The sequence below is a fragment of the Corvus moneduloides genome, chromosome 11, assembly GCF_009650955.1.
Source record: "Corvus moneduloides isolate bCorMon1 chromosome 11, bCorMon1.pri, whole genome shotgun sequence".
Classification (NCBI taxonomy): domain Eukaryota; kingdom Metazoa; phylum Chordata; class Aves; order Passeriformes; family Corvidae; genus Corvus; species Corvus moneduloides.
The window spans coordinates 20,314,452-20,336,864 of NC_045486.1; the positions used below are offsets into that span (position 1 = coordinate 20,314,452).

At 47.5% G+C, this 22,413-nt stretch overlaps 1 protein-coding gene across 13 annotated transcripts in view; it reads right to left on the reverse strand.

Moving 5' to 3' along the window:
* The window catches only part of IQSEC1 (IQ motif and Sec7 domain ArfGEF 1), a 282,079-nt gene that overhangs the window by 128,441 nt on the left and 131,225 nt on the right, over positions 1-22,413 (reverse strand). For 8 of the 13 annotated variants that reach the window (XM_032120908.1, XM_032120906.1, XM_032120910.1 and 5 more), the window contains one exon: positions 9,228-9,272. The exons of 4 other annotated variants lie outside the window; for them this stretch is intronic. In XM_032120908.1, coding sequence (XP_031976799.1) covers positions 9,228-9,272 — 45 coding nt within the window. Of the gene's footprint in view, positions 1-2,245; positions 2,975-9,227; positions 9,273-22,413 lie in introns of those variants that run through there. One more of the 13 variants, XM_032120916.1, reaches the window with a different exon arrangement.

Genomic DNA, 22,413 nt, shown 5'->3' on the forward strand with positions numbered 1-22,413 from the left:
AACATTCCCAGGGATGGGGACTCCATCACTGCCCTGTTTCAATGCTTGACAGCCCTTCCCATGAAGAAATTTTCCCAGTATCCAACCTGACCCTCCCCTGGCACAGCCTGAGGCCATTCCTTGTCCTGTCCCTGTTCCCTGGGAGCAGAGCCCGACCCCCGCCACTGTCTCCTCCTGTCAGGGACTTGTGCAGAGCCACAAGGTCCCCCCTGAGCCTCCTTTGCTCCAGGCTGAGCCCCTTTCCAGCTCCCTCAGCCGCTCCTGGGGCTCCAGACCCTTCCACAGCTCCCTTCCCTGCCCTGGACACAAACCCACAAGAATTCCCTGAGTACCAAAAGCTGGAAAACAGAGCTGGACATCCCACCATGGAGCAGCAAGTCACGGCTTCCAAAGCCACCAGGAACACTTTCCACAGCTCTGAGCACTGAGTGCAGCTGAAAACCAGGGTCAGGCAGTGCACAGAAGGAAAGAGCACAGTCACTCCATGGAAATGTTACCCAAGCCCTGTTTTGGTTATCTGTTACCTCATTTTATACAGAAAAATAGGAAATATATACACAGGGCACACACAAAACCTCCCCATTGCCCCTGGGCTCTTTTCCAAGAGCATTTTAAACTATTTACAATCACTAATAAAAAGGAATTGAAAGCCTCCAGAAAGTTTTTTTCCTTCTTTTTCAGATGAACTTCCTTGCATTTAAGGTTTGTTATTCTGCAGCACCTGTTTTTCACACTTGTTTGTGCTTTGACCAAGAAATTATTTTGTTTCAAACGTGAGGAAGTTGCAACTTTCCTTCAATTTTCTTTTCTTCTCAAAAAGATGAGAACAAAGTGCCTCTGTGTGGTATTGAAGTGCTTAAGGCCTGGTTTTAGTGCTGTTCATGCAAACACGCTGCAGACAGAAGACTCAAGCATATCCAGGTTTTGATGGCAAGTAAATTAATTATCTGGGAGGAAATAAATGGGCAGCCCTGTTGCAGAGGCTTCCATTAGGAGATGTAGAATAACTCCCCAGTAATTCATTTGCCACAAAGCTGGGATTTCGCCAGGAATCCAAGACAGAAAGCTCGAGTTTAGTATTTATTTGTGTCAAAACAGCCTGGCTACATTTCTATTATTTTATATGGTTTCTCAGCAAGGGAAACATCACAATGGGCTGGGACTAGGTTGGAAATTTTTTGGCTTGGCAGCGGAATCTGTGAAAAGCTGTGAGAAGAGGAGAATAAAGCTATCTTTTGAAACTTCACAAGCCAATGGTCACAGATGAGGGTCCCGTATTGCTCAATGCAGAAAGTGCGGGGCACCCCTGAAACCTTGAAAAAGATTGGAACAGTTCCCTTTTCCAGCCTTCAGCCACTGCATGAAAAATTCAACTGCAATTAGCATTTAGTACAAAGCACTTTCTGTAGGCTGACAATAGGTAGCCAGAGCAGAAAGTGTACATAACAAGAACGGAATCCTGTTTTAGAGGATCGCACGGGTTTTGTTCACAGTGAAGGGATCCCCACTTTCCCCCCAGAAAATTCAAACCCATCCAATTCCCTCTGCTCAGCAGCGTAAATCAAGAGCAAGGAAAACGAAGTTTCAATTAAAAAGCATCAGGGTAAGTTCAGGGACATGTGAAATGGAATTGCTTATTTTGCTGTTCCATTAAATAGGCAAGCTCAATGCCTCTGACACCCAGACCTATTCTTTAGGATCACCATTCACCATCAATCATTTAAGCTGGGTGTCAGACCTGCCTAAGTGAAGTGCCCACTGCTCTGAATGACTCTGATGTGCACTTTGTGCTGGGAGGGAGAGGAAAGATGAACTATTATATTACTAAATATCTCAGGGAAATAAAGGGTCTTCTCTGCATTACATAAATTTCCATGACATTTCAATTAATCTGCCAGTGCTGTGTACAGTGTGGACACCACAGCACGAGCTCCTGTGCCTGAGGATAAAATATCAGGGAAGGAAAAGTACTGAGTCTTAGCTGGGGTGATGTGACCTAAAGCAGAGGTTAAAACCAAACAGCACCCTCACCTTCACATCTGCATGCACAGAGACAACAGCAGCTGATAATTAATGCAATTAAAAAAAAAAAAAAAAAAAGCAGCTTTACAATCTTTGTCACAAGTTCTCATTAAGTGCCTACCACTCCCTTCTCCCAGGGAGCAGAACAGCGAGGAAAAACCCTGGTGGCATCATGTGCAGCCACCCCGTGCTGAGGAGCATTGCAGAGTTAACGTTTTCTTACCTTTTATAGAAACCATGGAGAGGCTGGAGACATAAAAACTGCCAGTAATCCAAGCAGAAGGCCTTCAACTTCAGCATTTTCCAGCACTCCTGCTGCCGCGACTGTGGTCTGCAGCGGGCTTTTAGCAACACAAGACTTTTTTGTTATGATCTGAATGACTCAAAAGCAGAGCAGCACCCTCGTGTCCCTGTGGCTGCATCACCGGGCTGTGGGATCGGCGCGGAGCCGGCGGGCAGCCCCGCACATGGCTCAGCACCTGCAGCCCCAGTGCCCCCCGCTCATACAAAGAGGCAGCCGCACAAAGGACACAAATTCATGGGCGCTCTTTGATCCCGCTCGCCGTTTATCTCTCCCAAAGTCCCCAGTCCTACCGGGATCACTGGTGTTACACAGAAATCCCACTTCTCCTTTCGGCTATTTTAGGCCATTCTGAAAGCCCTCTGGACAAACAGCGTGGATACATTCCAGCTGCGGGCTTTGATGGACCCTTGGAAAGCATCCTTAGAGCTCCCAGACTTCGGAAAACGCAGGCAATTATCTCGGTGGGCTCTGACACCGCTGCCCGGTACCCACAGCCGAGCTGTGATCTCAGCACATGGGGCTGCCGGCGTTTGCCCTTTTCCCTTTTTTGCCTCCTCTGTTAATCAGCTCCTCCTGTACCAGCACACGGGCTCCATTGTCTGCGGCACCTCGGGAACGGGGGGCTTCTCGTGACGGGGAGGGGAAAAGAGCGGAAAAAAAACGGAAAAAGGGAGAAGGAGGGGGGAAAAAAAAAAAAAAAAAAGAAGAAAAAAAAGAAGGCAGGAGCTCAGACCCTCCCGCTCACACACCAGATTGTGCTTATCTTGTTCCCGACGCGTTTTGCCAGGGAGCGCAGGGGGGGAGGATGAACCAACCCCGAACCGCGGGGCGGCAGCGGGACAGCCCCCGAGGCGCGGGCACGGACGGACGGACGGACAGACGGAGAGACAGACGGAGAGACGGACAGCCGGACAGCCAGCCAGACTGCCGGCGGGGACGAACAGCCCCTCCGGGGGTCCCGGCAGCCGCAGCCGCTCCGGAGCCATCCCCGAGCCGCAGGCAGGGCTGGGAGCTGCGGGGCTGGGGGATTGCGGAATTAGCAGCGTTTGCTATCGAAACCTCTGCTGGGCACGATAAAGGCGGACTGCTTTTGTTCTGAGAAGACAGGAGCACAAATTTTTAAAAATGTCTTCTCTTTTACCATGGCCCAATTCTACCAACTCCCTCCCCTCCCTCTTCTTTCCTCTCTATCCCACCGTGAACTGCAAAGGGTGAGAATCCTGGGATGGAAACACACAGGGCAGGGTTAGATTAGAGATTAGGTGGGATTTCCTCCCTGGGAGGGCGGGCAGGCCCTGGCACAGGCTGCCCAGAGCAGCTGGGGCTGCCCCTGGATCCCTGGCAGTGCCCAAGGCCAGGCTGGACATTGGGGCTGGGAGCAGCCTGGGACAGTGGGAGGTGCCCATGGCAGGGGTGGCACTGGATGGGCTTTAAGGTCCCTCCCAACCCAAATTAGTCTGGGATTCTGTGCATATCCCGGGATGGAAGGAACCCACAAGGACCATCAGTCCAGCCCCTGGCCCTGCACAGATACCCCAACAACCCCAGCCTGGGCATCCCTGGCAGCGCTGTCCAAACGCTCCTGGAGCTCTGGCAGCCTTGGGGCTGTGCCCATTCCCTGGGGAGCCTGGGCAGTGCCCAGCACCCTCTGGGGGAAGAAGAACCGTAGTGGAGACCAACCAATGCTTATGTCCAGCATACTGGACTACGATTTGGCTGTTTCACGTTCTGTTTCGTTTCTGAAAATCACTCACAGGAAACATCAGGCTATGGCTTGCAACACTGCCAGGCAGGTATAGAGGAACTTAAAGGTTCAACAGTTACAACAACAAAACCAAAAGCAGGAGCTGACGAAATACTTCAAAACCACTCTGGCACTTGGACAAGCATTCAAAACAAAACCAGCAAACGATCAACCAAACAAAAAAAACCAACCAAACAAATAAACCATAAAACACCCCCACAATCCCCTCCCCAAAAAGCCACAAGAATTTTAACACTGTTTTTAAAATATGCAAAGAAAACCAAACCCCTAAGCCTCAATCTGAGGCTCTTTCCCATGTGGACCTATCTGGTTCCCCAAGTGCCTGGATAATAAGCTATATTTAGGGATCTATAGAAGCTATATTTAGGGGTTCTGGTTTTACTCACTGTCACCGTGCAGTTACAGAAGTGCCTTGCATCTTCTTAGAAAACTGCTTTGTGCAAGTTTAATTAAATGAAATTATAAATATATTTGAGTAAGAATTGGCAGTTTCTTTAGTGAAGTAAAGAAATCAGTGGGTTATGCTTAACCAGGGTCACACTTTGTGTGGTATTTCCCTAAAAACACCTTGTACAGGACAGGGCAGGTGGTGGGAATGACTAGACCATGAGAAAAGAAACTTGCAGGGAAAAAAAGTGCTTGATTTGGGCTATTAAAAATAATTTCTTGTGAAGATTCTCTTTCAAGTACCCCTTTCCTTGTGCTGCCTGCACTTATTTGCTGGGATTTCTTTCAGACCAGCACCAGAGCTGGTGACTCCCAAGCAAACACAACGGGATATCTCTGAGAAGGAACATCACCCCCCAACAATATGAAATGCTGCCCAAATCCAAGCCTGTTTTTCTTCCTGGACTCATATTCCCTTGGGCTTCATTAGCTTGGCAATTTTCAAGTCACTGATGCCATCATGGTAAGGATATTTAGATTTCCTTATCAAAAATCTTTCATCCCTGCTTTTCATCCCTCCCCTGTTCTCCAGGGTAGTTTTATCTAAAGAGGAACTGAGGAAAGGCCCTGGAGACCCAGTGGCTGCTGGTGAGCCCCAACCTTCTGGCACTGCCTCCTGCCTTGGGTCTGGTAATGCCAAGAAGGCAACGGGAAATCATTTTTCCTTTGTTTCCACGAAAAAATGGCACAAGAAAAAAAAAATGAAAGAAGAAGAGATATTGAGTTTTCCCTGTTGTAACATTCTTGTGTCTGATTTTTTTCGCGTTCTGAGATAAAAAAGAAGGAAAAAAAAAAGAAAGAAAAAACTGGTTACATCACATAACCAAGAGCAGCTATTCCCAGGATCAAGGAAAAAGGGCAAACCCAGCCCAAGACAAGTAAGCTCAGGAGACGCCAGCCAAAGACTGGATCCTGAAATGAGACTTTTCAGGAAACTTATCCTTTGTCTGTTCACATTGCAAAGCAATTTCTTTCTCAGCATCATATCCTTTCCAGAAAAAACCCAAACTATTTATCACCTTAATTATCTATTTCTAAGCAGTGGGCTCAGAGCATAGGAGCCATGTACCCATGGATTTCCTGACAGCATCCAACACCCATTATCCCTCCCTGCATGCAGAGAAAATGCTAATTAGGACTTTTGCAAATGAAAAGCCCCACGGTCTCAACACGTTCTTCATTTTCACTTGTCTTTCCAGAGGAAAACAACAAAGGAAATTAAGCTTCATCTCACGCTCACCCTGGATATAGAACTGGTTCTTTCAGAAAGGCATTTACCGAAACCTTTGACTCAGAATTCCCAGGCCTAATACAAGCAGGGATTTTTGGATGTGCTGCAGCTCCAGCGCTGGAGCCGTGAGCAGTTTGCTGAGAATTTCTGCAGTCACTGAGAGTTCAGCCTCTGACAAGGCTTTCAAAAACAGCCACTAAAAAAAGGGCCAAGTGGAAATCGAACATTGCACCACCTCCTTTTTTAGGGGTGGTTTTCTTGCCAAGCCCTGGAGCTCTGAGGCTGAAGGAAAAGTGAGGGGTAAAATAACCCCAGCATGAAGCTAGTGCCTGCTGGAGTTCCTGGTGCACTGGCTCCAAAAGTTGGGCAGGTCAGGAAAATTGACTTGTCTGGTGACAACCTTTCACAAAATACTTCTATTGACCTACTGTTATTTACTGAGTTAAACTTCTAGAGTGATATGCCAGGAACATTCCTGAAAAATATTTCACTTCCCCAGAAAACCAGTGTATCCCCCAACTTAGCTGGAACACAGACACTGCAGTAGTTAAATTGTTTTCCCCGAGTCTTTCAAGACTCCAGGGTGAAATACTCAATTGGCCACACACAAAAATTTCATGGTAGCCATCCGTGTGTTGTGGAGTTCAGGAATTTCATGGGACACACAGAGTGTGGATCCCATATTCATCCAGGATACCCTGCACACACCTCATTAAAAAGTGGGGGAATGCAGAGCAGATGTATAAACCACGGGTTTGGGCAAGCAGAGAGATGCTGAACTTCTTCCTGGAAGGTTTGAAGGCCTTGCTGCTCCCAGGACACCACAGCACACACAGCTCTGTGCACTGGGTGCTGTGAGGGCACTGAAGTGCAGTAAGGGGTCTCCACAGCAAAGCTGGGGAGAAAATTCCCAAGCTGTTCAAAGAATAAGGCAAGTGTTAATGTTCAAGGCTCTGGCAAACCAGATGTCCCTCCCTGCCCCTCGCAGGCATTCCTGGGTGCCACCCCTGGAGCATCCCTGCCCCACCAGGGCAGGTGGAAGAGCTCATATGGAGCCCTCGGGCTCAGGGACAGCCTGGGGACACCCCAAGGTGCTGGTGACGAGCTCTGCAGAGATTCCCAGAGAGTCAGGACATCAATCAAGGTCTTTCCCCTCCGTGTTGACTTGAAGGGCAGCTCTGCTGCCTAGAAACCTTCCAGAAACTCAAAACAGAGTTTATTGGCTGCAGACAGCTCTCAGAGTTATGCACTCCCCCCCCAGATGAATTCTAACCATCATTTGATACTACCCTTTATTTTTGGTGATTAAGCCACTCAGCTGCCAAAGTATCCATGGAGAAGGGTAGGAAGAACTTTGCTGTTCTCTTCATCCTGACTGTCCTTTGTGCACATCTGTTCCCTGAGCTCACACAACCTCTGGCTGATCGATTTGCTACAGAAGCTGACAAACCCGCCCCAAATATCTGCAAAGCTCAAACATTTGAATTTCCAACTCATTTGGAACAGGTCTGGCAATTCAACCCTCCAGAAGGGCCACATTAAGATTTAGACATTAGGAAACAAAACATTTTCAGATGCCAGCTGAAAGCTGACAGAAGCCAACTCAAAATATCCAGAGTGTGCAGGCTATGAAAGAAATTGTGCCAACCAATACACACACACATAAATTATGCCCATTTTTACATATTTTCCTCTTTATAATGGACATAAGCAAATTTTTCACGTTAACCTTTACTCTTCCCAGCACTGAGATTTAGAAGAGTGGTTCACTGGGGGCAAATGTGCCTTGTGATGGGGACAGGAAATTTGTGAGCAAAATGCAACAAGAGTACCCTGACTAGGAAATACTTGACAGGACACAGGGTGGGGCCATGTTAATTGGTACATCCCATCTTCTGGGTCGTTCAAAGGCCAATTTGCCTAACAGGTTCATGAGAACACATCCACTAACAAGAAGTCTTCTATTATCTTTCATTGTACTTAAAAATAATGGCCTTAATTCTGTCTAATTACAGCTCCAGAGCAGGCTTATTGGAGCTGCTGAAGTGGAGCAGATGTCACATGCTCTTCCCTCAGTAACTGTTTAACGCTAAGAAAAATTCACAGTTTTACCTGATAAAATCGGAACAGTTTTCTTCAGGGTCTCCTCAGCAATTGTTTCACTCCAGATTTTTTAAACTTCACAAAATCATTCAATTTGTAGTTAAAGAGTGGCATTTTTACATCCTCATCTGGTAACTCCCAGATACTATTTCAGCCCAACATTCAAAAGGATTTACTGCATGCATCTAATTCTTCCATGTTCCTCACTGACACCTTCCCATGGAAAAAAATACTCAATGGGAGGAAAAACATTGTAATAAAATCTATTTCCAGCCTGCAATAAAGGTGGCAGCAATACCTGGCTCTGGTAAATCACACACCAGCATCACGATGCTCTCACTAAAATAAATTTGCAGAGGAGCAGAGCCAGGGGAAGTTGGGATTGTTCCCTGCATTGTCCTGGCAGACAAAGGCCCAGTGTTCCCATCACACTGGGAATGGGACAGAAGTACAGTGGGGACTGAACATGGCCCAGTGTTGCTGTGCTGAGGACAAAGGGAATATCACAGCAGAGGGGGTGGCTGCTTAGGAAATGGTAACAGGGCAAATGCTTCACTTTCAGAAGACTTTACACTGGATAATAATAGAAGATTAATTACAGAGGGGCCTTGATTTGAATAAGGTTAAGCAGAACAGCTCCCACCGTTTTGTTCAAGCAAGGCTAAAATGACATCATGTGGGAAAAAGTCACATCCTCAACCCAGAACATCTCCAAAGGAAGACTTGTACCAAAACAGCTGCCAGTTGGAGAGGGAGGGACTCTGCCCCAGCCTTATCAAAGGAAGTCTGCGCCTTTGATGCACTTTTCAACGTGCAAGGATGAGAATAAAAGATGCAAGGTACCCATGTGATATGCAGTGTTAACAGGGCTAAGCATTTCTTTCTAAATGGAGTGATCAAAGTAAAACCCCAGCTCTGGCAGTGCCTCCTGTGACAGAGCTCTCTGAAGGGTGGGTGCTTTTATCAAAATGCTGAGCAGCAGAAGCAGGAACGACATCTCCACACAACTGCTCCCCAGAGCAGCACGGACCTGCCAGGACAGGGGGACAGGTCAAATATTGTCAGCACGAGGTCATAAAAATCTGAGAGAGAGATGGGTTGTGCACAAGCACACCCTCTGTCCCTCCCCTCCGTGCTCCTCAGAGAACAAACACAGGGTTTGAACTAGAACTGAATTTCAAGTTGGAAATCCTGGAAAAGAGCAAATTATCCACTCTTAGGAAAATCCAGCTACTGGGTCAGTGCCTCTGCTGGCTGTGCATTGCAAGATAAAGGTGTGTGATGTGCAGCTGATACAGAGCAGGGCATTTCTGTCAGTTCAAACCTAAAACTACCATCTATGATTGCTACAGTACCTGAGTGGGTCAGTTGAGATGCTGCTTCCTGTTTCCAGTGAAGTCCTGAGGTGACAGCAAAAGAATAAAATTATAAAGTATTAAAGAATAAACCAAAATAAAAGCATAAACTATTCAAAAATGTTATGTCCTTAAACATCAACGACTTCACATTTTTCTCCTTCTTACTGACATTTCAGAGTACTTAGCATGCCATTAAACATGAGAGTAAATAAAAGTACCCAAACAAAAAACCCAACAGCCCTTTCCTAGATTAGAGAAAGGAGAATTAGAGAAATGTTTGTCTGAATTAGTCACAACCTGATCAATTTTCAATATTCTAGAAGTATCTACGTGAGTGACTTTTACACTCTGGGGCTTTCTGCTCTCTACCCAAAAAAGGCAGCTGTGAAGGTGTCCTGCAGAACGATTGCAGCACAAAGTTCAGGTGAGATATTGTAAGCACTGAGGAAGTTCTCTGAGTACATTGATTTTTGAGCAGCAATATTTAACATGCAGTGTGGTGTTACTAATTACCCTTGCTCTCACTGAGCATGACCCCAGGTTTATTACAATAATATATATATAACACAGAGTTACATTTTTAGGGTGAAGAAGCCAGTTTTCCCACAATCTGTAATAAAACATCAGCCATGGCCCCATCATTTTTAAATGGTTACTTGCACTTATCCATTTCCATCCCTTACACAAATGGCCACAGATCAGCCTTTGCTCACATAGCCATAAACATGTACAGTCTGTGGAGGTCCATAAAATTCACATTAGAACTGCATTAATTATATTTACACGGGCATTCATAAATCAATGGCAAATCTTTACTTTGAATCCCAAGATTCCTAATTTTGTTTACAAAAATAAACAGGGTGGTGTGAAGGGAGGAGGCCGTAAAAGCAGCAGGAATTAGCTGCACAGGAATGGAAACAAACCATATTGAACAAATAGCTTTTAACTAAAGCTTTAAAATAGCTTTGGGGAGCTTATGCCACCCTGCAATTTGTTTGCTTCACCAGCTCAAGATTTGTGAATAGCCATGAATTTTGCGGGGGTGGCTCCCATATGCCGCCTTTGTGGCTGGTGTTAGTTTAACAACGGAAAAGGGTGAGCTTCATTTACTTTAATTAAGTTTCCTGCGTCCCTCCGTGTGCTGTGGAGGTGCCAGCCTGCTCACTCAGCACGGCTTTTTGCCTCGCTTTCAACCCAGACTTGCAGGAAAATCTGCTCTGAGCAGTTTTGGCCCTCGGTGCTATAAATAAATATTTCTCCGACGCCGTGGTTGTGCAGCAGGGATGCGCTGTGCATACAGAGGAGATGCTAATGAGCGGTGATTAGCCCCCAACCCTTGACTGTGGTGCCCACTGGCTCTGAGCACTCCTGACCTCGGGGACTCCTGACACAATCCCAAGGAGCAGGATTACAGCTTCAGCACGATTCCCGGTTTTCCTTCCTGAGCTCAGGCACCCAAGGCAGCTCCCCAGCACCCAAACCCTCAGTCAGGAGAGGCACATGTATTTCTGTATCTAAATACACACAGGAAAAGCACGGCTCCCAGCAAAAATGCCCCTCTTAAGAGTCACAAATCACAGGCTCATCAAGGTTGGGAAAGACCCCCAGGGTGAGTCCAACCATTCCCCTGACACTGCCAGGTCCATCAAACCGTGTCCCTGAGCACCCATCCGGATGTTTTCTGAGCACTCCCGGGGATGCTGATCCCAGCACTGCCCTGGGCAGCCTGTGCCACTGCTTGTCAACACTTCCAGTGAAGAAGTTTTTCCTAATATTCAACCTAGACCTCCCCTGGTGCAACTTATATGTGGGGGGTTTTAAGGTGAACGTCAGATGGAGAAACAGTGTCAAAGACAGGAAAAGCTTCTGGAGCTGATGTGGAGAAATCCCCTGGATGAGATGGATCCCCACACAGATCACAGTGGGGAGAAGGATGGAAAACAAGCCCTACAAAGGAGGGCTACACCCCCAGAATTGTCACAGCCAGCCTTTTCACCTGGCCACCCACCCACAGACTCAACCTGGCATTGAGGAAAACCTCAGGAGTTCTGACAACATGAGAACCAACGTTTAGTGGCCACAAAAATCCCCAGCAAAACCAGGAGAATCCAAGTTTAAATTCTACCAAAAGATCCAGATTTGGGGTACAAAAAGTTGGTTAATTCTTACTGAATTTATAGAATAACTTTAGTATAATCACATCATCACTCCCCTTCTTTCTTTCCAGCTAAAATCCCATTTAAGTCTTTTGGTTTCTTTCCAAACTGCTCAAAGATGGAAAGTTAATTTAAAACATAAAAATAACCCAGATTCTGAACACAATGTCATGAAAGCTGCAGCAAACCAAATATCTCATTGCACACAGGGTCACTTCAGGAATAATAAAAATATATATCTCATTTAGGTTACTTCAAAATGTGGTTTGTTGGGTTTGTTTTGCTTTTTAACAAATTAACCGGGCAGGAAAATAAAATATTGTGCTGCTGTGAAGAAAGTGAGCAGGAAGGTCTGACAGTCCTGTTTATTCCTAATGGCCACTGGCTCAGTGTAGCCCAGAAAGAAGCACAGACACTATCTAATGATGAAGCCATTAAAATGATATTGTTAAATGTAACAGACTTGTCTGTATATGTATAATTTCCATTGGTATTAATAGAGGTATTTTAAAAAATTCCCAAAGTGCCATTAACTGCAGAACTATGCCCAAGGCTTTGAGTGAAAACTGAGCTGAGACAGAGCACAAACTGCAGAACTGCCTGGAACTATCAGGGAATGCTCCAGACCACCCCGGGGCTGCTTTGTATCTCCAGTTTGTTTCCGTGGGGTTTGCAAGGTCCTTCCAGGTGGGGACTGGAGGAGATGTGCCCCAGTTTCACTCGTGGCTCAGCTGAAGGACATCTCCTCATCACGCAAATTCCTGACATTTCAGGGAAAAGGCAGAGGAATGGTGGCATGGAGTGTAACTAAACTGGGCACACGGTGGGATTACTTACTGCTAACGTGGTCAGCATGAAACCTGAAGAAAGTGTGTAACTGTTGGTAAGAACAACTGCTTTCAAGGCTAAAGGATTATCCAAAGTATGGATATCCACAGCTCCTGGATGAGGAGCTTGCCTAGAGCCTCCATCTGTGTCCATCAGCACAGGAACTGTGACCAGCCCACTTCTGCAGGGCATCATGCAGGAGAAAACACAAATATTTCCAAGAAATCATTGGTCTAAAATTCAGACAGTGGGCTTTTATCCACAGACAAAAACTGTAAGCACAGTTCTAGTCAAGAGTTCTGTCCTGGAGCACAGAACAAGGCCACAGGCTCTGACTCTTGCTGTTGGCACTCTGTGGCGAGCAGAGAGCACTCCCAGCAATCGGGTGTCTGAAAGGTCCTATTCCACAACGTTTTAGCAGATTGAAGCGAACACACAACTGGCTCTTGGCACCTTGAGCCATGATACAAAGCTCTGGTTTATTTTGCTTTTTTTGTGATGAAAGAAACTTTTTTGTGACTACAAAAAGCAGTATAACTGAAGATTATTTTGGAAATAGTCTGAGATGGAGCTCCTTATGTTGTGTGACATGGAGAAGGTAGGCAATGAACGCTGCAGGACTGACAACCTGCAGCGGTGCTTTGCTCAGCTGTGACAACAGACAAGGAGTGGTTTTGATCTGGGACTGCTACAGAGCCCTTCAGCTCCTGCCTCTCCGTGTGGAGTGGTGACAGTGTTTCACTGAGGCATTTGGGAGATGTCCCTGTGCCTGCAGAGCCACCCAGAGCTGTGCTCTTGCTCAGGCAGGTGGATGGGGACAGCCACTCCACAGCCCAGCCTCTGTCCCTGCATCAGCCTTGGTTTTACCTCTCTTGATGGAGGGCAAAGTTCTGAGGAGGTTCTTACTGGGCTGAGTGGATAATCCTGGGGGAGTGCCCACACTGATGGCTCAGTCCAGCTGCCTCCCCTCCTCAGGGTCCCCTGGGCAGCTTCCAGTCCTCGGGGCTCAATTTGCCTGGATAATGCTGAAAGTCCCTTCCCATCAGTGCAGACGGCTGCAACTGCTTCATTAGCTGTTCACCAGAGGACAGAGGAGACCCCAGCACTACCTCTCTTACTGCTGGCAGAGGCTACAAATAACCACACAGCACAAGCACACATCGTGCAAGCAGCCAGAAAAAGATCCAATTTGAGAAAAGCCAAGATATTCTTCTGGCACGGAAACGCACAGCGGTGACAGAAGAAATAATTGCAGTTGAAGCAAACTCCCAGCTTGATCCCAAATAAAGACTGCTTAAATATATCATCTTTTGGCTAAGAAGGGAGATTCACTTGGAGCATCAGAGTACAAAGATATGCTGTATGCAGACAGCAGCTCAGAGGGGGTGTGAGGGGAAAAGGCAGCTCTGAGCTCTGTCAGAGCCTCAGTGCTCGCAGCACTGTGGTACTGCATCCCTCTCACACTGAGGGAAGGAATGCAGAATAATACATTAAATATTTAAGACCCTGTCTGGGGTATTGCTCAGTGAATAATTGCTGCTGCTTGGCACAGTTTCTTCCTAGGAGCTGGCAGCTCACGGAAGAAAGGGAAACCTGCTTGCTGCAGGCTGGTGCTGTGATTCTCCACGTGTTTGCATACCAAGGAGGACTAAATTATTTCTTTATACGCCAAAGTGCAGCTTCACCAAATGAAAATCTTTACCCTTGCTTGAGGATGGTCTGGCACACCATGAATCCCAGTCTCAGTGCTCCATTTGGAAGGAAAGCCCAAAGCATCCAATCCCAAGAGGCAAAAAGAAGGTGACAGAAGGATTGTACTCAGCCAGGACACCCCACCCCTCAGAAACAAAGCTGGAAATGATAACCCAGCCATTCAAAGAAAATCCTTCCTTCACATCCCTTGTCAGAGATCTGCCAAGCCATCAGGGAGGACACATTCCCAGAAAACCCCAAAGTGCCCTGAGCTCAAGGGACCCAGGGCCTGGCAGTTCAGCTCCTGTCCCACTCCTTCGCCTGATCTCCCAAACAAATGGCCCTGAAGGAACAAGCTGTGGGAAATTCTCATTTGAATATCATGAAGCAGAGACTAATGAGGAGCTTGGTCTCCTCTCAGAACTGGGAGCAATCTGATGGATGTGTGGCCGGGAGCCCTGCAGGGAGGTGGCTCTGTCTGGAGCGCCGTTTATCAGATGTGCAGCCCTGGCCTGCTTTAATTAGTGCAGTGTGAGCGACTCCAGGCACTGCCAGGCACCAAAGGCAGGGCAGTGCCTGCCTTCCTCCTGTCCCCTGGCCTTGGCACTGCCATGGACCACTGCCAGCCACGGTGGCCGGATGGATGCAGCGATGTTACCACGCCGTCCCTGCCGCGCCATCGTCCCCTTCCCTGGGACACTCTGCAGTGACAAAGCAGGGATGGAGCACAGGCAGAGGCTCCCAGGGAAGCTGGAATGCCTCTGGCGGCTGCATTCAGCAGATCCAATCCAGCAGACCTGTCTGACTGTAGATCTGACGGCGGAACAGCCCCGCTCCAGAGGATTCCACAGGATTGCGAGGGTAGGCAGGGCAGGGGGAAGCAGCAGTCGGCTGACAGCAGTCATTGGAACACCACCTGAAAATACACTTCAAGTTACGCCTTTCTGTGGGACAGACCATTTAAGAACTGGCACTGCTCAGCTAGGGAGAGGCAGCTTTCGGAGGGAAGGGCCTTAAAGGATACCATGGGAATTCCTGCTTCTCATTTTCACTCCATACATTTTGTTCCAAATATTTTAATGAACCATTTAGACAAGAAAGTAATTAAACAGTGCTTAATGCTGCTCTTACAAACAAAAAGCTTTCCTTGCTTGGGGCTCGAGTGACCTGCATTCCCAAGGCTGGGAATGTGTTGGACCCTTGCTGGCCCTAGAGCGCTCCCAGCATTGGGAATGGAAACCAGCTCCAAGTTGGAAATCTCCTATCACCTGTCCTCCAAGCACAGCTTGTTTGCCCCAGACACTCACACAGAAGTGTGCCTGAGCACTCATTTTTACCACATGCTCTCCAAACCAAAATATAATCACAGTATCTCAAAGAGATTTTCGATCTGGAAGAAAAGCAATGTCTAGGCACCAAGGCCAAACATGACCCTGAAAGCCAGGAGGAAATAGCCAGACTAGCAAGGCTCAGCTGGCTTCATTAATTTCAGAACACTGCAAAAGCAAAATTGAATTTCTGAGCAGGGACAACAGAATTACATTAAATGAAGCCCATTTGTGCTTGCAAACTTGAGACCTGCATTCCTAGAGCTGTCTGCAGGAGTAACAATGGGGGGACCTGGAGGAGTTTCTTTTAGCAGAAATGCTGTAATTTGTGTTTTGTGGCAACGCACGTGCCGTACAGTGAAAATGCTGCTTGAAAAATTAACTCCAGCAATAACACCTGGAGGGTAATGGCCCTGTTGTTTAGGATTTCACTGCTGTGTCTGCCTGGTATTCAGGCAGCCCAGCCTTCTGCTGAGTTTTGCAAACTCCCCAGGTCCTGAACTCTGAGAAAAAAATATCTTTATCAGGGACCCACCCCAATGACAAGAAGCAGTTTAGAACTTATTACCTGCTGAACACCTACCCAGCATTGTTTTTCAAGGTGCGCTCTTGCCAGAGGAACTGATTTCCTATTACAGTATTGCAGCGATGCGGTTTTGGCTTCGCTAGAAGTGAAGCCCATCATTTCAATTGCACTTATTCCCAGAGTTACACAGAGATCACATGCTTATTAACAAGCTGCACTACTATTTGCCACTCAAATTTAGAACCTTGATAACAAACCCAACCCGTACATGCGACGTGGGAATTGAGGTTTTCCAAAGAAGGAAGAGAAGGAGCGTTGGGATAGCAGCAGCCAATTGTATATAACTCAATTTGAAGACATTAAAGCTTCCAGATCTATGTTTAATCCCCTGTGAGGCCAAGGTCCAGCCTGCCAATGTAATCTGAGAGCTGAAGTGTTTGAAAACGTCTTGTTCAACAACATGGTTGGACAGACTTGCTCTCCACCAGAAGTCCTCACTGGTGCCCCTGGCCAGGAGCAGCTTTCCCTTTTTGTTTGTGTATCATATGCACAGAAAATGACGCTTGTGAGAGCCACAAATCTCAAAGCACTTTCACATTATGTGAAAGGTTCCTTGTTGACTGTGAACGGAGCACTGAGAGTACCTGAGTGAGGCAAACTGCTCCACTCTGTGTGAGCAAAATCCCAGCAAACAGCCCAGTCTCAGCAGACAGGGACACCCTGCAGAGTTCCCCCGGGGGGCACAAACATCCCAATCCTCCAAGTATCCTCCCATGGCATTTGAGATCACCCCACCGAAAAACAACAGAAAATATGGGCTGGTGAGTAAAACTGAACGGGATGTGCAACTGGTGTTTGAATCTCACGTCTCCTTTTGCCAGCTCTATCACTGTCCTCCAAAACAGCTTCCAGCAGCTCTGTGCAAGTGATGCAGTGGAGAGTAAAAACCTCACCAAAGTGAAGACAAAAGGAACACACCCCAAACTGGCCACATCACATCATATCCTAAGACAGACTTACAACAGCATCACTCGAAACTGAGCCTGTTCCTGTAGGGTGCAAGTGCTGCAGGTGTGTTTGAGCACACTGTGACAGTTCCTGCTGGCACCTCAGGGACAGATTCCACTCCAGCTTCCCCTGGTTTATAGGCTAAAGGTTTGTTTCTCACTTTCCCATCAGCAGCCCTACATGCCCAGCTCAGAGTGGGAGCTGGGACACATCTGCAGCTGGAGCAGCTCCCTGCACTCTGCATCCTGTGGGAGCTCCCACAGGGACAGCAGAACAGCGGGGCTGGAGAGGAGCCTGCTCCCCCTCCCAGATCCACAGGCAGCAGGAGCCCAGCCTGCACTGCCAGGGCTCATTTATCACCTACCATGACAAAGCCCTTCGTTCCTGCAGCTCTCCAGAACCATCAGCGTTGCCATTTCAGAATTCACATGACTCTCGACCTATTTCAATGCATTCCCTCCCAGTCAATGAATATTCCCCTGCACGCCAGTGCTGTTCTCCTGTGATCACCCGGCATTTCACAGAAGCAGCACATTACAAGATACTGTGGATCAATGAGCATCCCTCTTTTGTTTCCCAGGAAATGTACAGTTACACACGCTGCCAAGTACATCCACAGACCTACAGTCGATATGCTGCTTCCCTGTTATTCAGTAAAGCCGCATCTATTATCTTAATCCCATCATTTCTCAAAAGGAAAATTGACAGAGATATTTCAGATAAGCAGATTCAATGGCTTAAATTCCAGTGCACTCTATCAGTCTGACAGAGGTTATGATGCTCCTTTTTTTTAAGGAGAGAAAACACCCTCTTTATCGCTCCACATGCACAGTCAGTGTTTCAGCGATCAAACTCCTCTGTAGGCTCAAACCTACAGGCTGAAAACAGGGTTGGATTTTTTCAAAAGCATCACTGCTTTCTGGAAGCAAAGGCTTACAAACCTAAGTTAGATAACATGCAATTAGCAAACCAGCACAGAATCCGAACCCAAACCCAGCTGGAGCTACGTCAGCAGGTCTGTGGCCAAACAACAAAACCTGGGGTTAGTGGTGTGTGTGCTGGGAAAGGGATGGGGAACTACAGAGCAGCTCCTCAACTGAAAGGAAAAAGGATTTTTCAGCTAACTGGCAGTTTATTTTTATCAATTTACTGAAATAATAATTTTCCCTGCCCTGAATTTTCATACTAAAAGGAGCCAGTTGAAACCACAATAAGATGACCATGGGATTTACACAATTCAAGAGCTCACAAGTGCTTCCCACACTCATCCTAAATTCCAGTATTTCCAAGTTCAGGGTGCCTTGGTACCCATGAGAACTCGTGCAGCTTCAGTGCAAACCCTGAGATCAGGGTATGCAGTCCCAGATGCATCCAAAGGTTCTGGCTGCCCTCTGGATGCAGCTGGATGTGTTTGGAGGCCACTCACACCTGGAAAATGCTCTGTGTATATTCACCTGCACAGACAGTACTGAAATTGTTTTGGAAAAGCCCTCAAAACACAAAGAACATGGAAGGAAAATGTCAAAGTAAGCTTTAAATGAGTCTTCCCCACTCCTCAGTTTTACTCAGAGACCATTTTGCCATTTAACTTTTCCACACCAGAGAATCAGATGGAACAAAGACCTGGCAGAAACCTGCGCATCTGGCTGGAGGAGGCACCACTTCTCCAGTTTTAGCCCCCAAAGCCCCACATTTTCCCACTCCAGGTTACAGATAAAGCATCTTACATGGACACTAACAAAAACTGCCTCCCAACTGTTCCTGCTCCTGGCTAAGGTAACTGTGGGCTTTCTGCAGGGGGACTGAGTGCTGTGGCCGAGACAGGTCCTTAAATGAAACTTGAAAGCCAAGCTCAGCATTCATTTGGCCTCATCTGGAATGAAGCCATGGGTTTCCTGCTGCTCCACTACACCCATAAACCTCTGCCTCCCTTCATGTCTCTTTGATCATCCTTCAGTCTGTGATGAAGAACACCCAATGGGTTGATAACGCCTATTTGTTGTTTTCAGCTTTACTTTTAAAAGCAGTGGCTGCTTCCTTGCCTTAGCCCTGGCTATTTCCTTCCCTCAAAGCACTGAAGTAATTGACCCAAGGACTACTCCTGTCCATGTCTCCCTTGGAATCCAGCATAAAATTAAACACACAACTTCCATGAGCTCCCAAAAAGCTCAAACCAGAAAGCTCAAACCAAAAAGAAGAACAATTTTAACAGATGACTCAATACTGAAGCTACAAAGCAGAAGACACGTCCTGGTGGGCTCCTGAAGAGCTCCGGGCACGTGGAGAGCACCTCAACCCCAGGCTGGATGCTGGAGGCACCTGCAGCGCCCCGGGAAGCTGAGAGTCCCCCTAACAAAGGGCACAGGGAGGTGGCTTTAGCAGACCCCCCGTGACCCCAGTAACCAAACTGGTTTGTCAGGGCCGTGTGCCACGGCCAGGACAGAGCCGGCAGAGCCGCCCGCGCTCTGAGACAGCTCCTGATTAATCACACCCCTCGCTGGGTGACAAAGGAAAATGATTTGAGCAACATTTCCTGATCGAGATTAATTATCCTACCAGCCCAGCCCCTGGCAAAAGCGTGTCATAAAGCAGCAATTACAACTAATTGAATTCTCTGTGAAAATGAATTTAATTGAAGAGAGCAAGATGGATTTCAACGCTATCCCATTTTCAGGTGTGCAATGCTCCAGTGATTGGCTTGAAAAAAAAAAATTCAGAGGTGAATGAGACGTGACATAATTTCTTTAGGATAAAATGCTTACATTAACGGGTCATAAATCGGGTTGATTTTATGCATTTGTTCTAGGAAAGCACCAGCCAAAGCTCAGCAAAGGCCAAAGAGCACACAAATAACATAAAAAAAAAGCTAAATACTTGAATGGGTATGGAACAGGAAGGACTTGCTTGAACCACTAGAAATCAGAAAGGGACATATTTTCATTACAGTGTTTTGCAAATTTTCACTTGAATATGGGAAGTAAACATAAATCAAAGAAACAGCTTTTGGTTGTTTGAAATTCCAGCGTCCCAGCTTGTTTAGAAAATACAGATAATTATTTTCAAATTTTCTCAAATCTCAGGTCAAAAGGGAAAACAGCAACACCTGCATTTTACAGAAATGACTGGGATAAAACATTAACCGCACATAAAGGTGTTATCTGGGCACGTGGAGGAGGCTCTTGCTCGTCAGGGTCCGTGGAACCTCCCCATCAGCACCTTTATTTCATAAAAGTTTTAACACCAAATGCTTGCCTCGCACTCACGATGGAACCAGAACATGTTGAGCAGCCTGGTCTAGGGGAGGTGTCCCTTGCCCATGGCAGGGGGTGGGACTGGGTGATTTTTAAGGTCCCTTCCAGCCCAACCCACGCTGCGATTCTGTTTCGTTCTGCATCAGCTGCACAGCTCATGTCTCCTTCTGACCCTGTAGCCTTCTGCTGCTGAAACCAAAACTGACTGGCTCTGACGAGTCCCTCCCATCCCCAAGAAGGTCCCCAAGGTCTCTTTGGAGGGTCACTGCCTGGACATCTCCGGGTTGCAGGGAGGGAGCCGGATGGCTGAGTCACAAAAGGTCAGCTCGCAGCCGGGAGCAGGAGGCTGGAGTGGATCCAGACACAGCCAGAAAAACTCCCTCAACTCATTAATGGCATTTCTCCTCGTGGACGGACTCGGTGCCGTTCTCTTTCCTCATCCATCCATTTGTGGCAGCTCATCACAAGGAGTGATCCCTGATCCCAATGAGGAACTGGGCCCTGGAGCCCCCAGCTCCCTGCCCGGCAGCCTGGGCTCATCCTGAACACCCAGAGCCCCTTCCCTCTGCCAGGAGGGCAAGGCAGCAGGGGAGGGAAGGGGATAGACACCGGGGGAATGGGGAAAAACCCCAGGGAATGGGGATAAACCCCTGGGGAATGGGGATAAACACCCAGAGTAGGGGGATAAACACCCGGGGAAGGGGGATAAACACCCGGAAAAGGGGATAAACACCCAGAGTAGGGGGATAAACACCCGGGGAAGGGGGATAAACACCCAGAGTAGGGGGATAAACACCCGGGGAAGGGGGATAAACACCCGGGGAATGGGGATAAAACACCCCGGGAAGGGGGATAAACAGCGGGGAAGGGGGATAAACCCCCGGGGAATGGGGATAAACACCCGGAGAATGGGGATAAACCCCCGGGGAAGGGGGATAAACACCCGGGGAATGGGGATAAACACCCAGAGTAGGGGGATAAACCCCCGGGGAAGGGGGATAAACACCCGGAGAAGGGGGATAAACACCCGGGGAATGGGGATAAAACACCCCGGGAAGGGGGATAAACAGCGGGGAAGGGGGATAAACCCCCGGGGAATGGGGATAAACACCCGGAGAATGGGGATAAACACCCCGGGAATGGGGATAAACACCCGGGGAATGGGGATAAACACCCGGAGAATGGGGATAAACACCCGGGGAAGGGGGATAAACACCCAGAGTAGGGGGATAAACACCCGGGGAAGGGGGATAAACACCCCGGGAATGGGGATAAAACACCCCGGGAATGGGGATAAACACCCGGGGAATGGGGATAAACACCCCGGGAATGGGGATAAACCCCCGGAGAATGGGGATAAACCCCCGGTGCTGTTCAGCCCAGCCCCTCCTGGACAGGGTTCTCCCAGCCCCATTCAGCTGCTGCAGTTTGGGGAGTTAAATGAAAATGGGAAACCACAGAACCACTGAGGTTGGAAAAGACCTCCAGGATCATCAAGTCCAGCTTCCACCTGAACACCCCCATGCCATAAACCATGTCACGAAAAATGAGAGGAAAGGTTCAGAATGCCAAACTCCTTGTAAATACAGGTGTGATACCCTTAACTAAACTATTATAAATTACTTCAGTGGAGGTAGAATAATAAACCTGGTTTTTTCTGCTGCTTTGACAGCAGATCAGTCTATCTAGACATAATAAAGTCTATAGGATCATATTGTTCCATACCTTTTAATTATCAATTTCTTTATTTGAAAACCTGCTAGCCTAGGAGAGGTATTGCTGTGTGTCTGCCTTGTTCTCATAGCCCTTTCTACAGAACCACCCGTGACAGTGGGATGTGAAACACCCCCTGTGGCTTTTCCTGTGCTGTTAAACACAAACCTTCCCTGGGACATATCCTGGCACTGCAGAGAGGTGGGGCACAAACCAACGGCGGATTTAGGGTAATAATTATAACATTTATAGACAACTTTTTTGATAACTGTGATAAAATATACAAACAGCATTGACTATAGGGCATCCTGGCATATATATATATATCCATATATCGCATCTCCAGTGGTCACACAGTGCAGAAGTACATCGAGCTGGCTTCCTCCCTCCTGTCCTCTGCAGCTCCATGGACTAAGCCAGGCAGGAGGGATTTACCGGGAAAGCTTTGGGAAGGCTGCATTGGAGCTCCCTCTAGCCCCCACGCCAGGAAATAGTCAATTATTGCAAAAAAACCCCAAAAAATTCTACCACCACCCGCACGCAGTCCTGGCACAACATAAAGACAGCGAGTACCTCCACAAATGCTTGTGTATATGTATTTTTGGGGTTGTATTTTCTCAGAACTCCCTGCTCCATTTCGGTATTTGAGGTGAAAAAGGAACTAGTGCTGCCCGTCAAAAT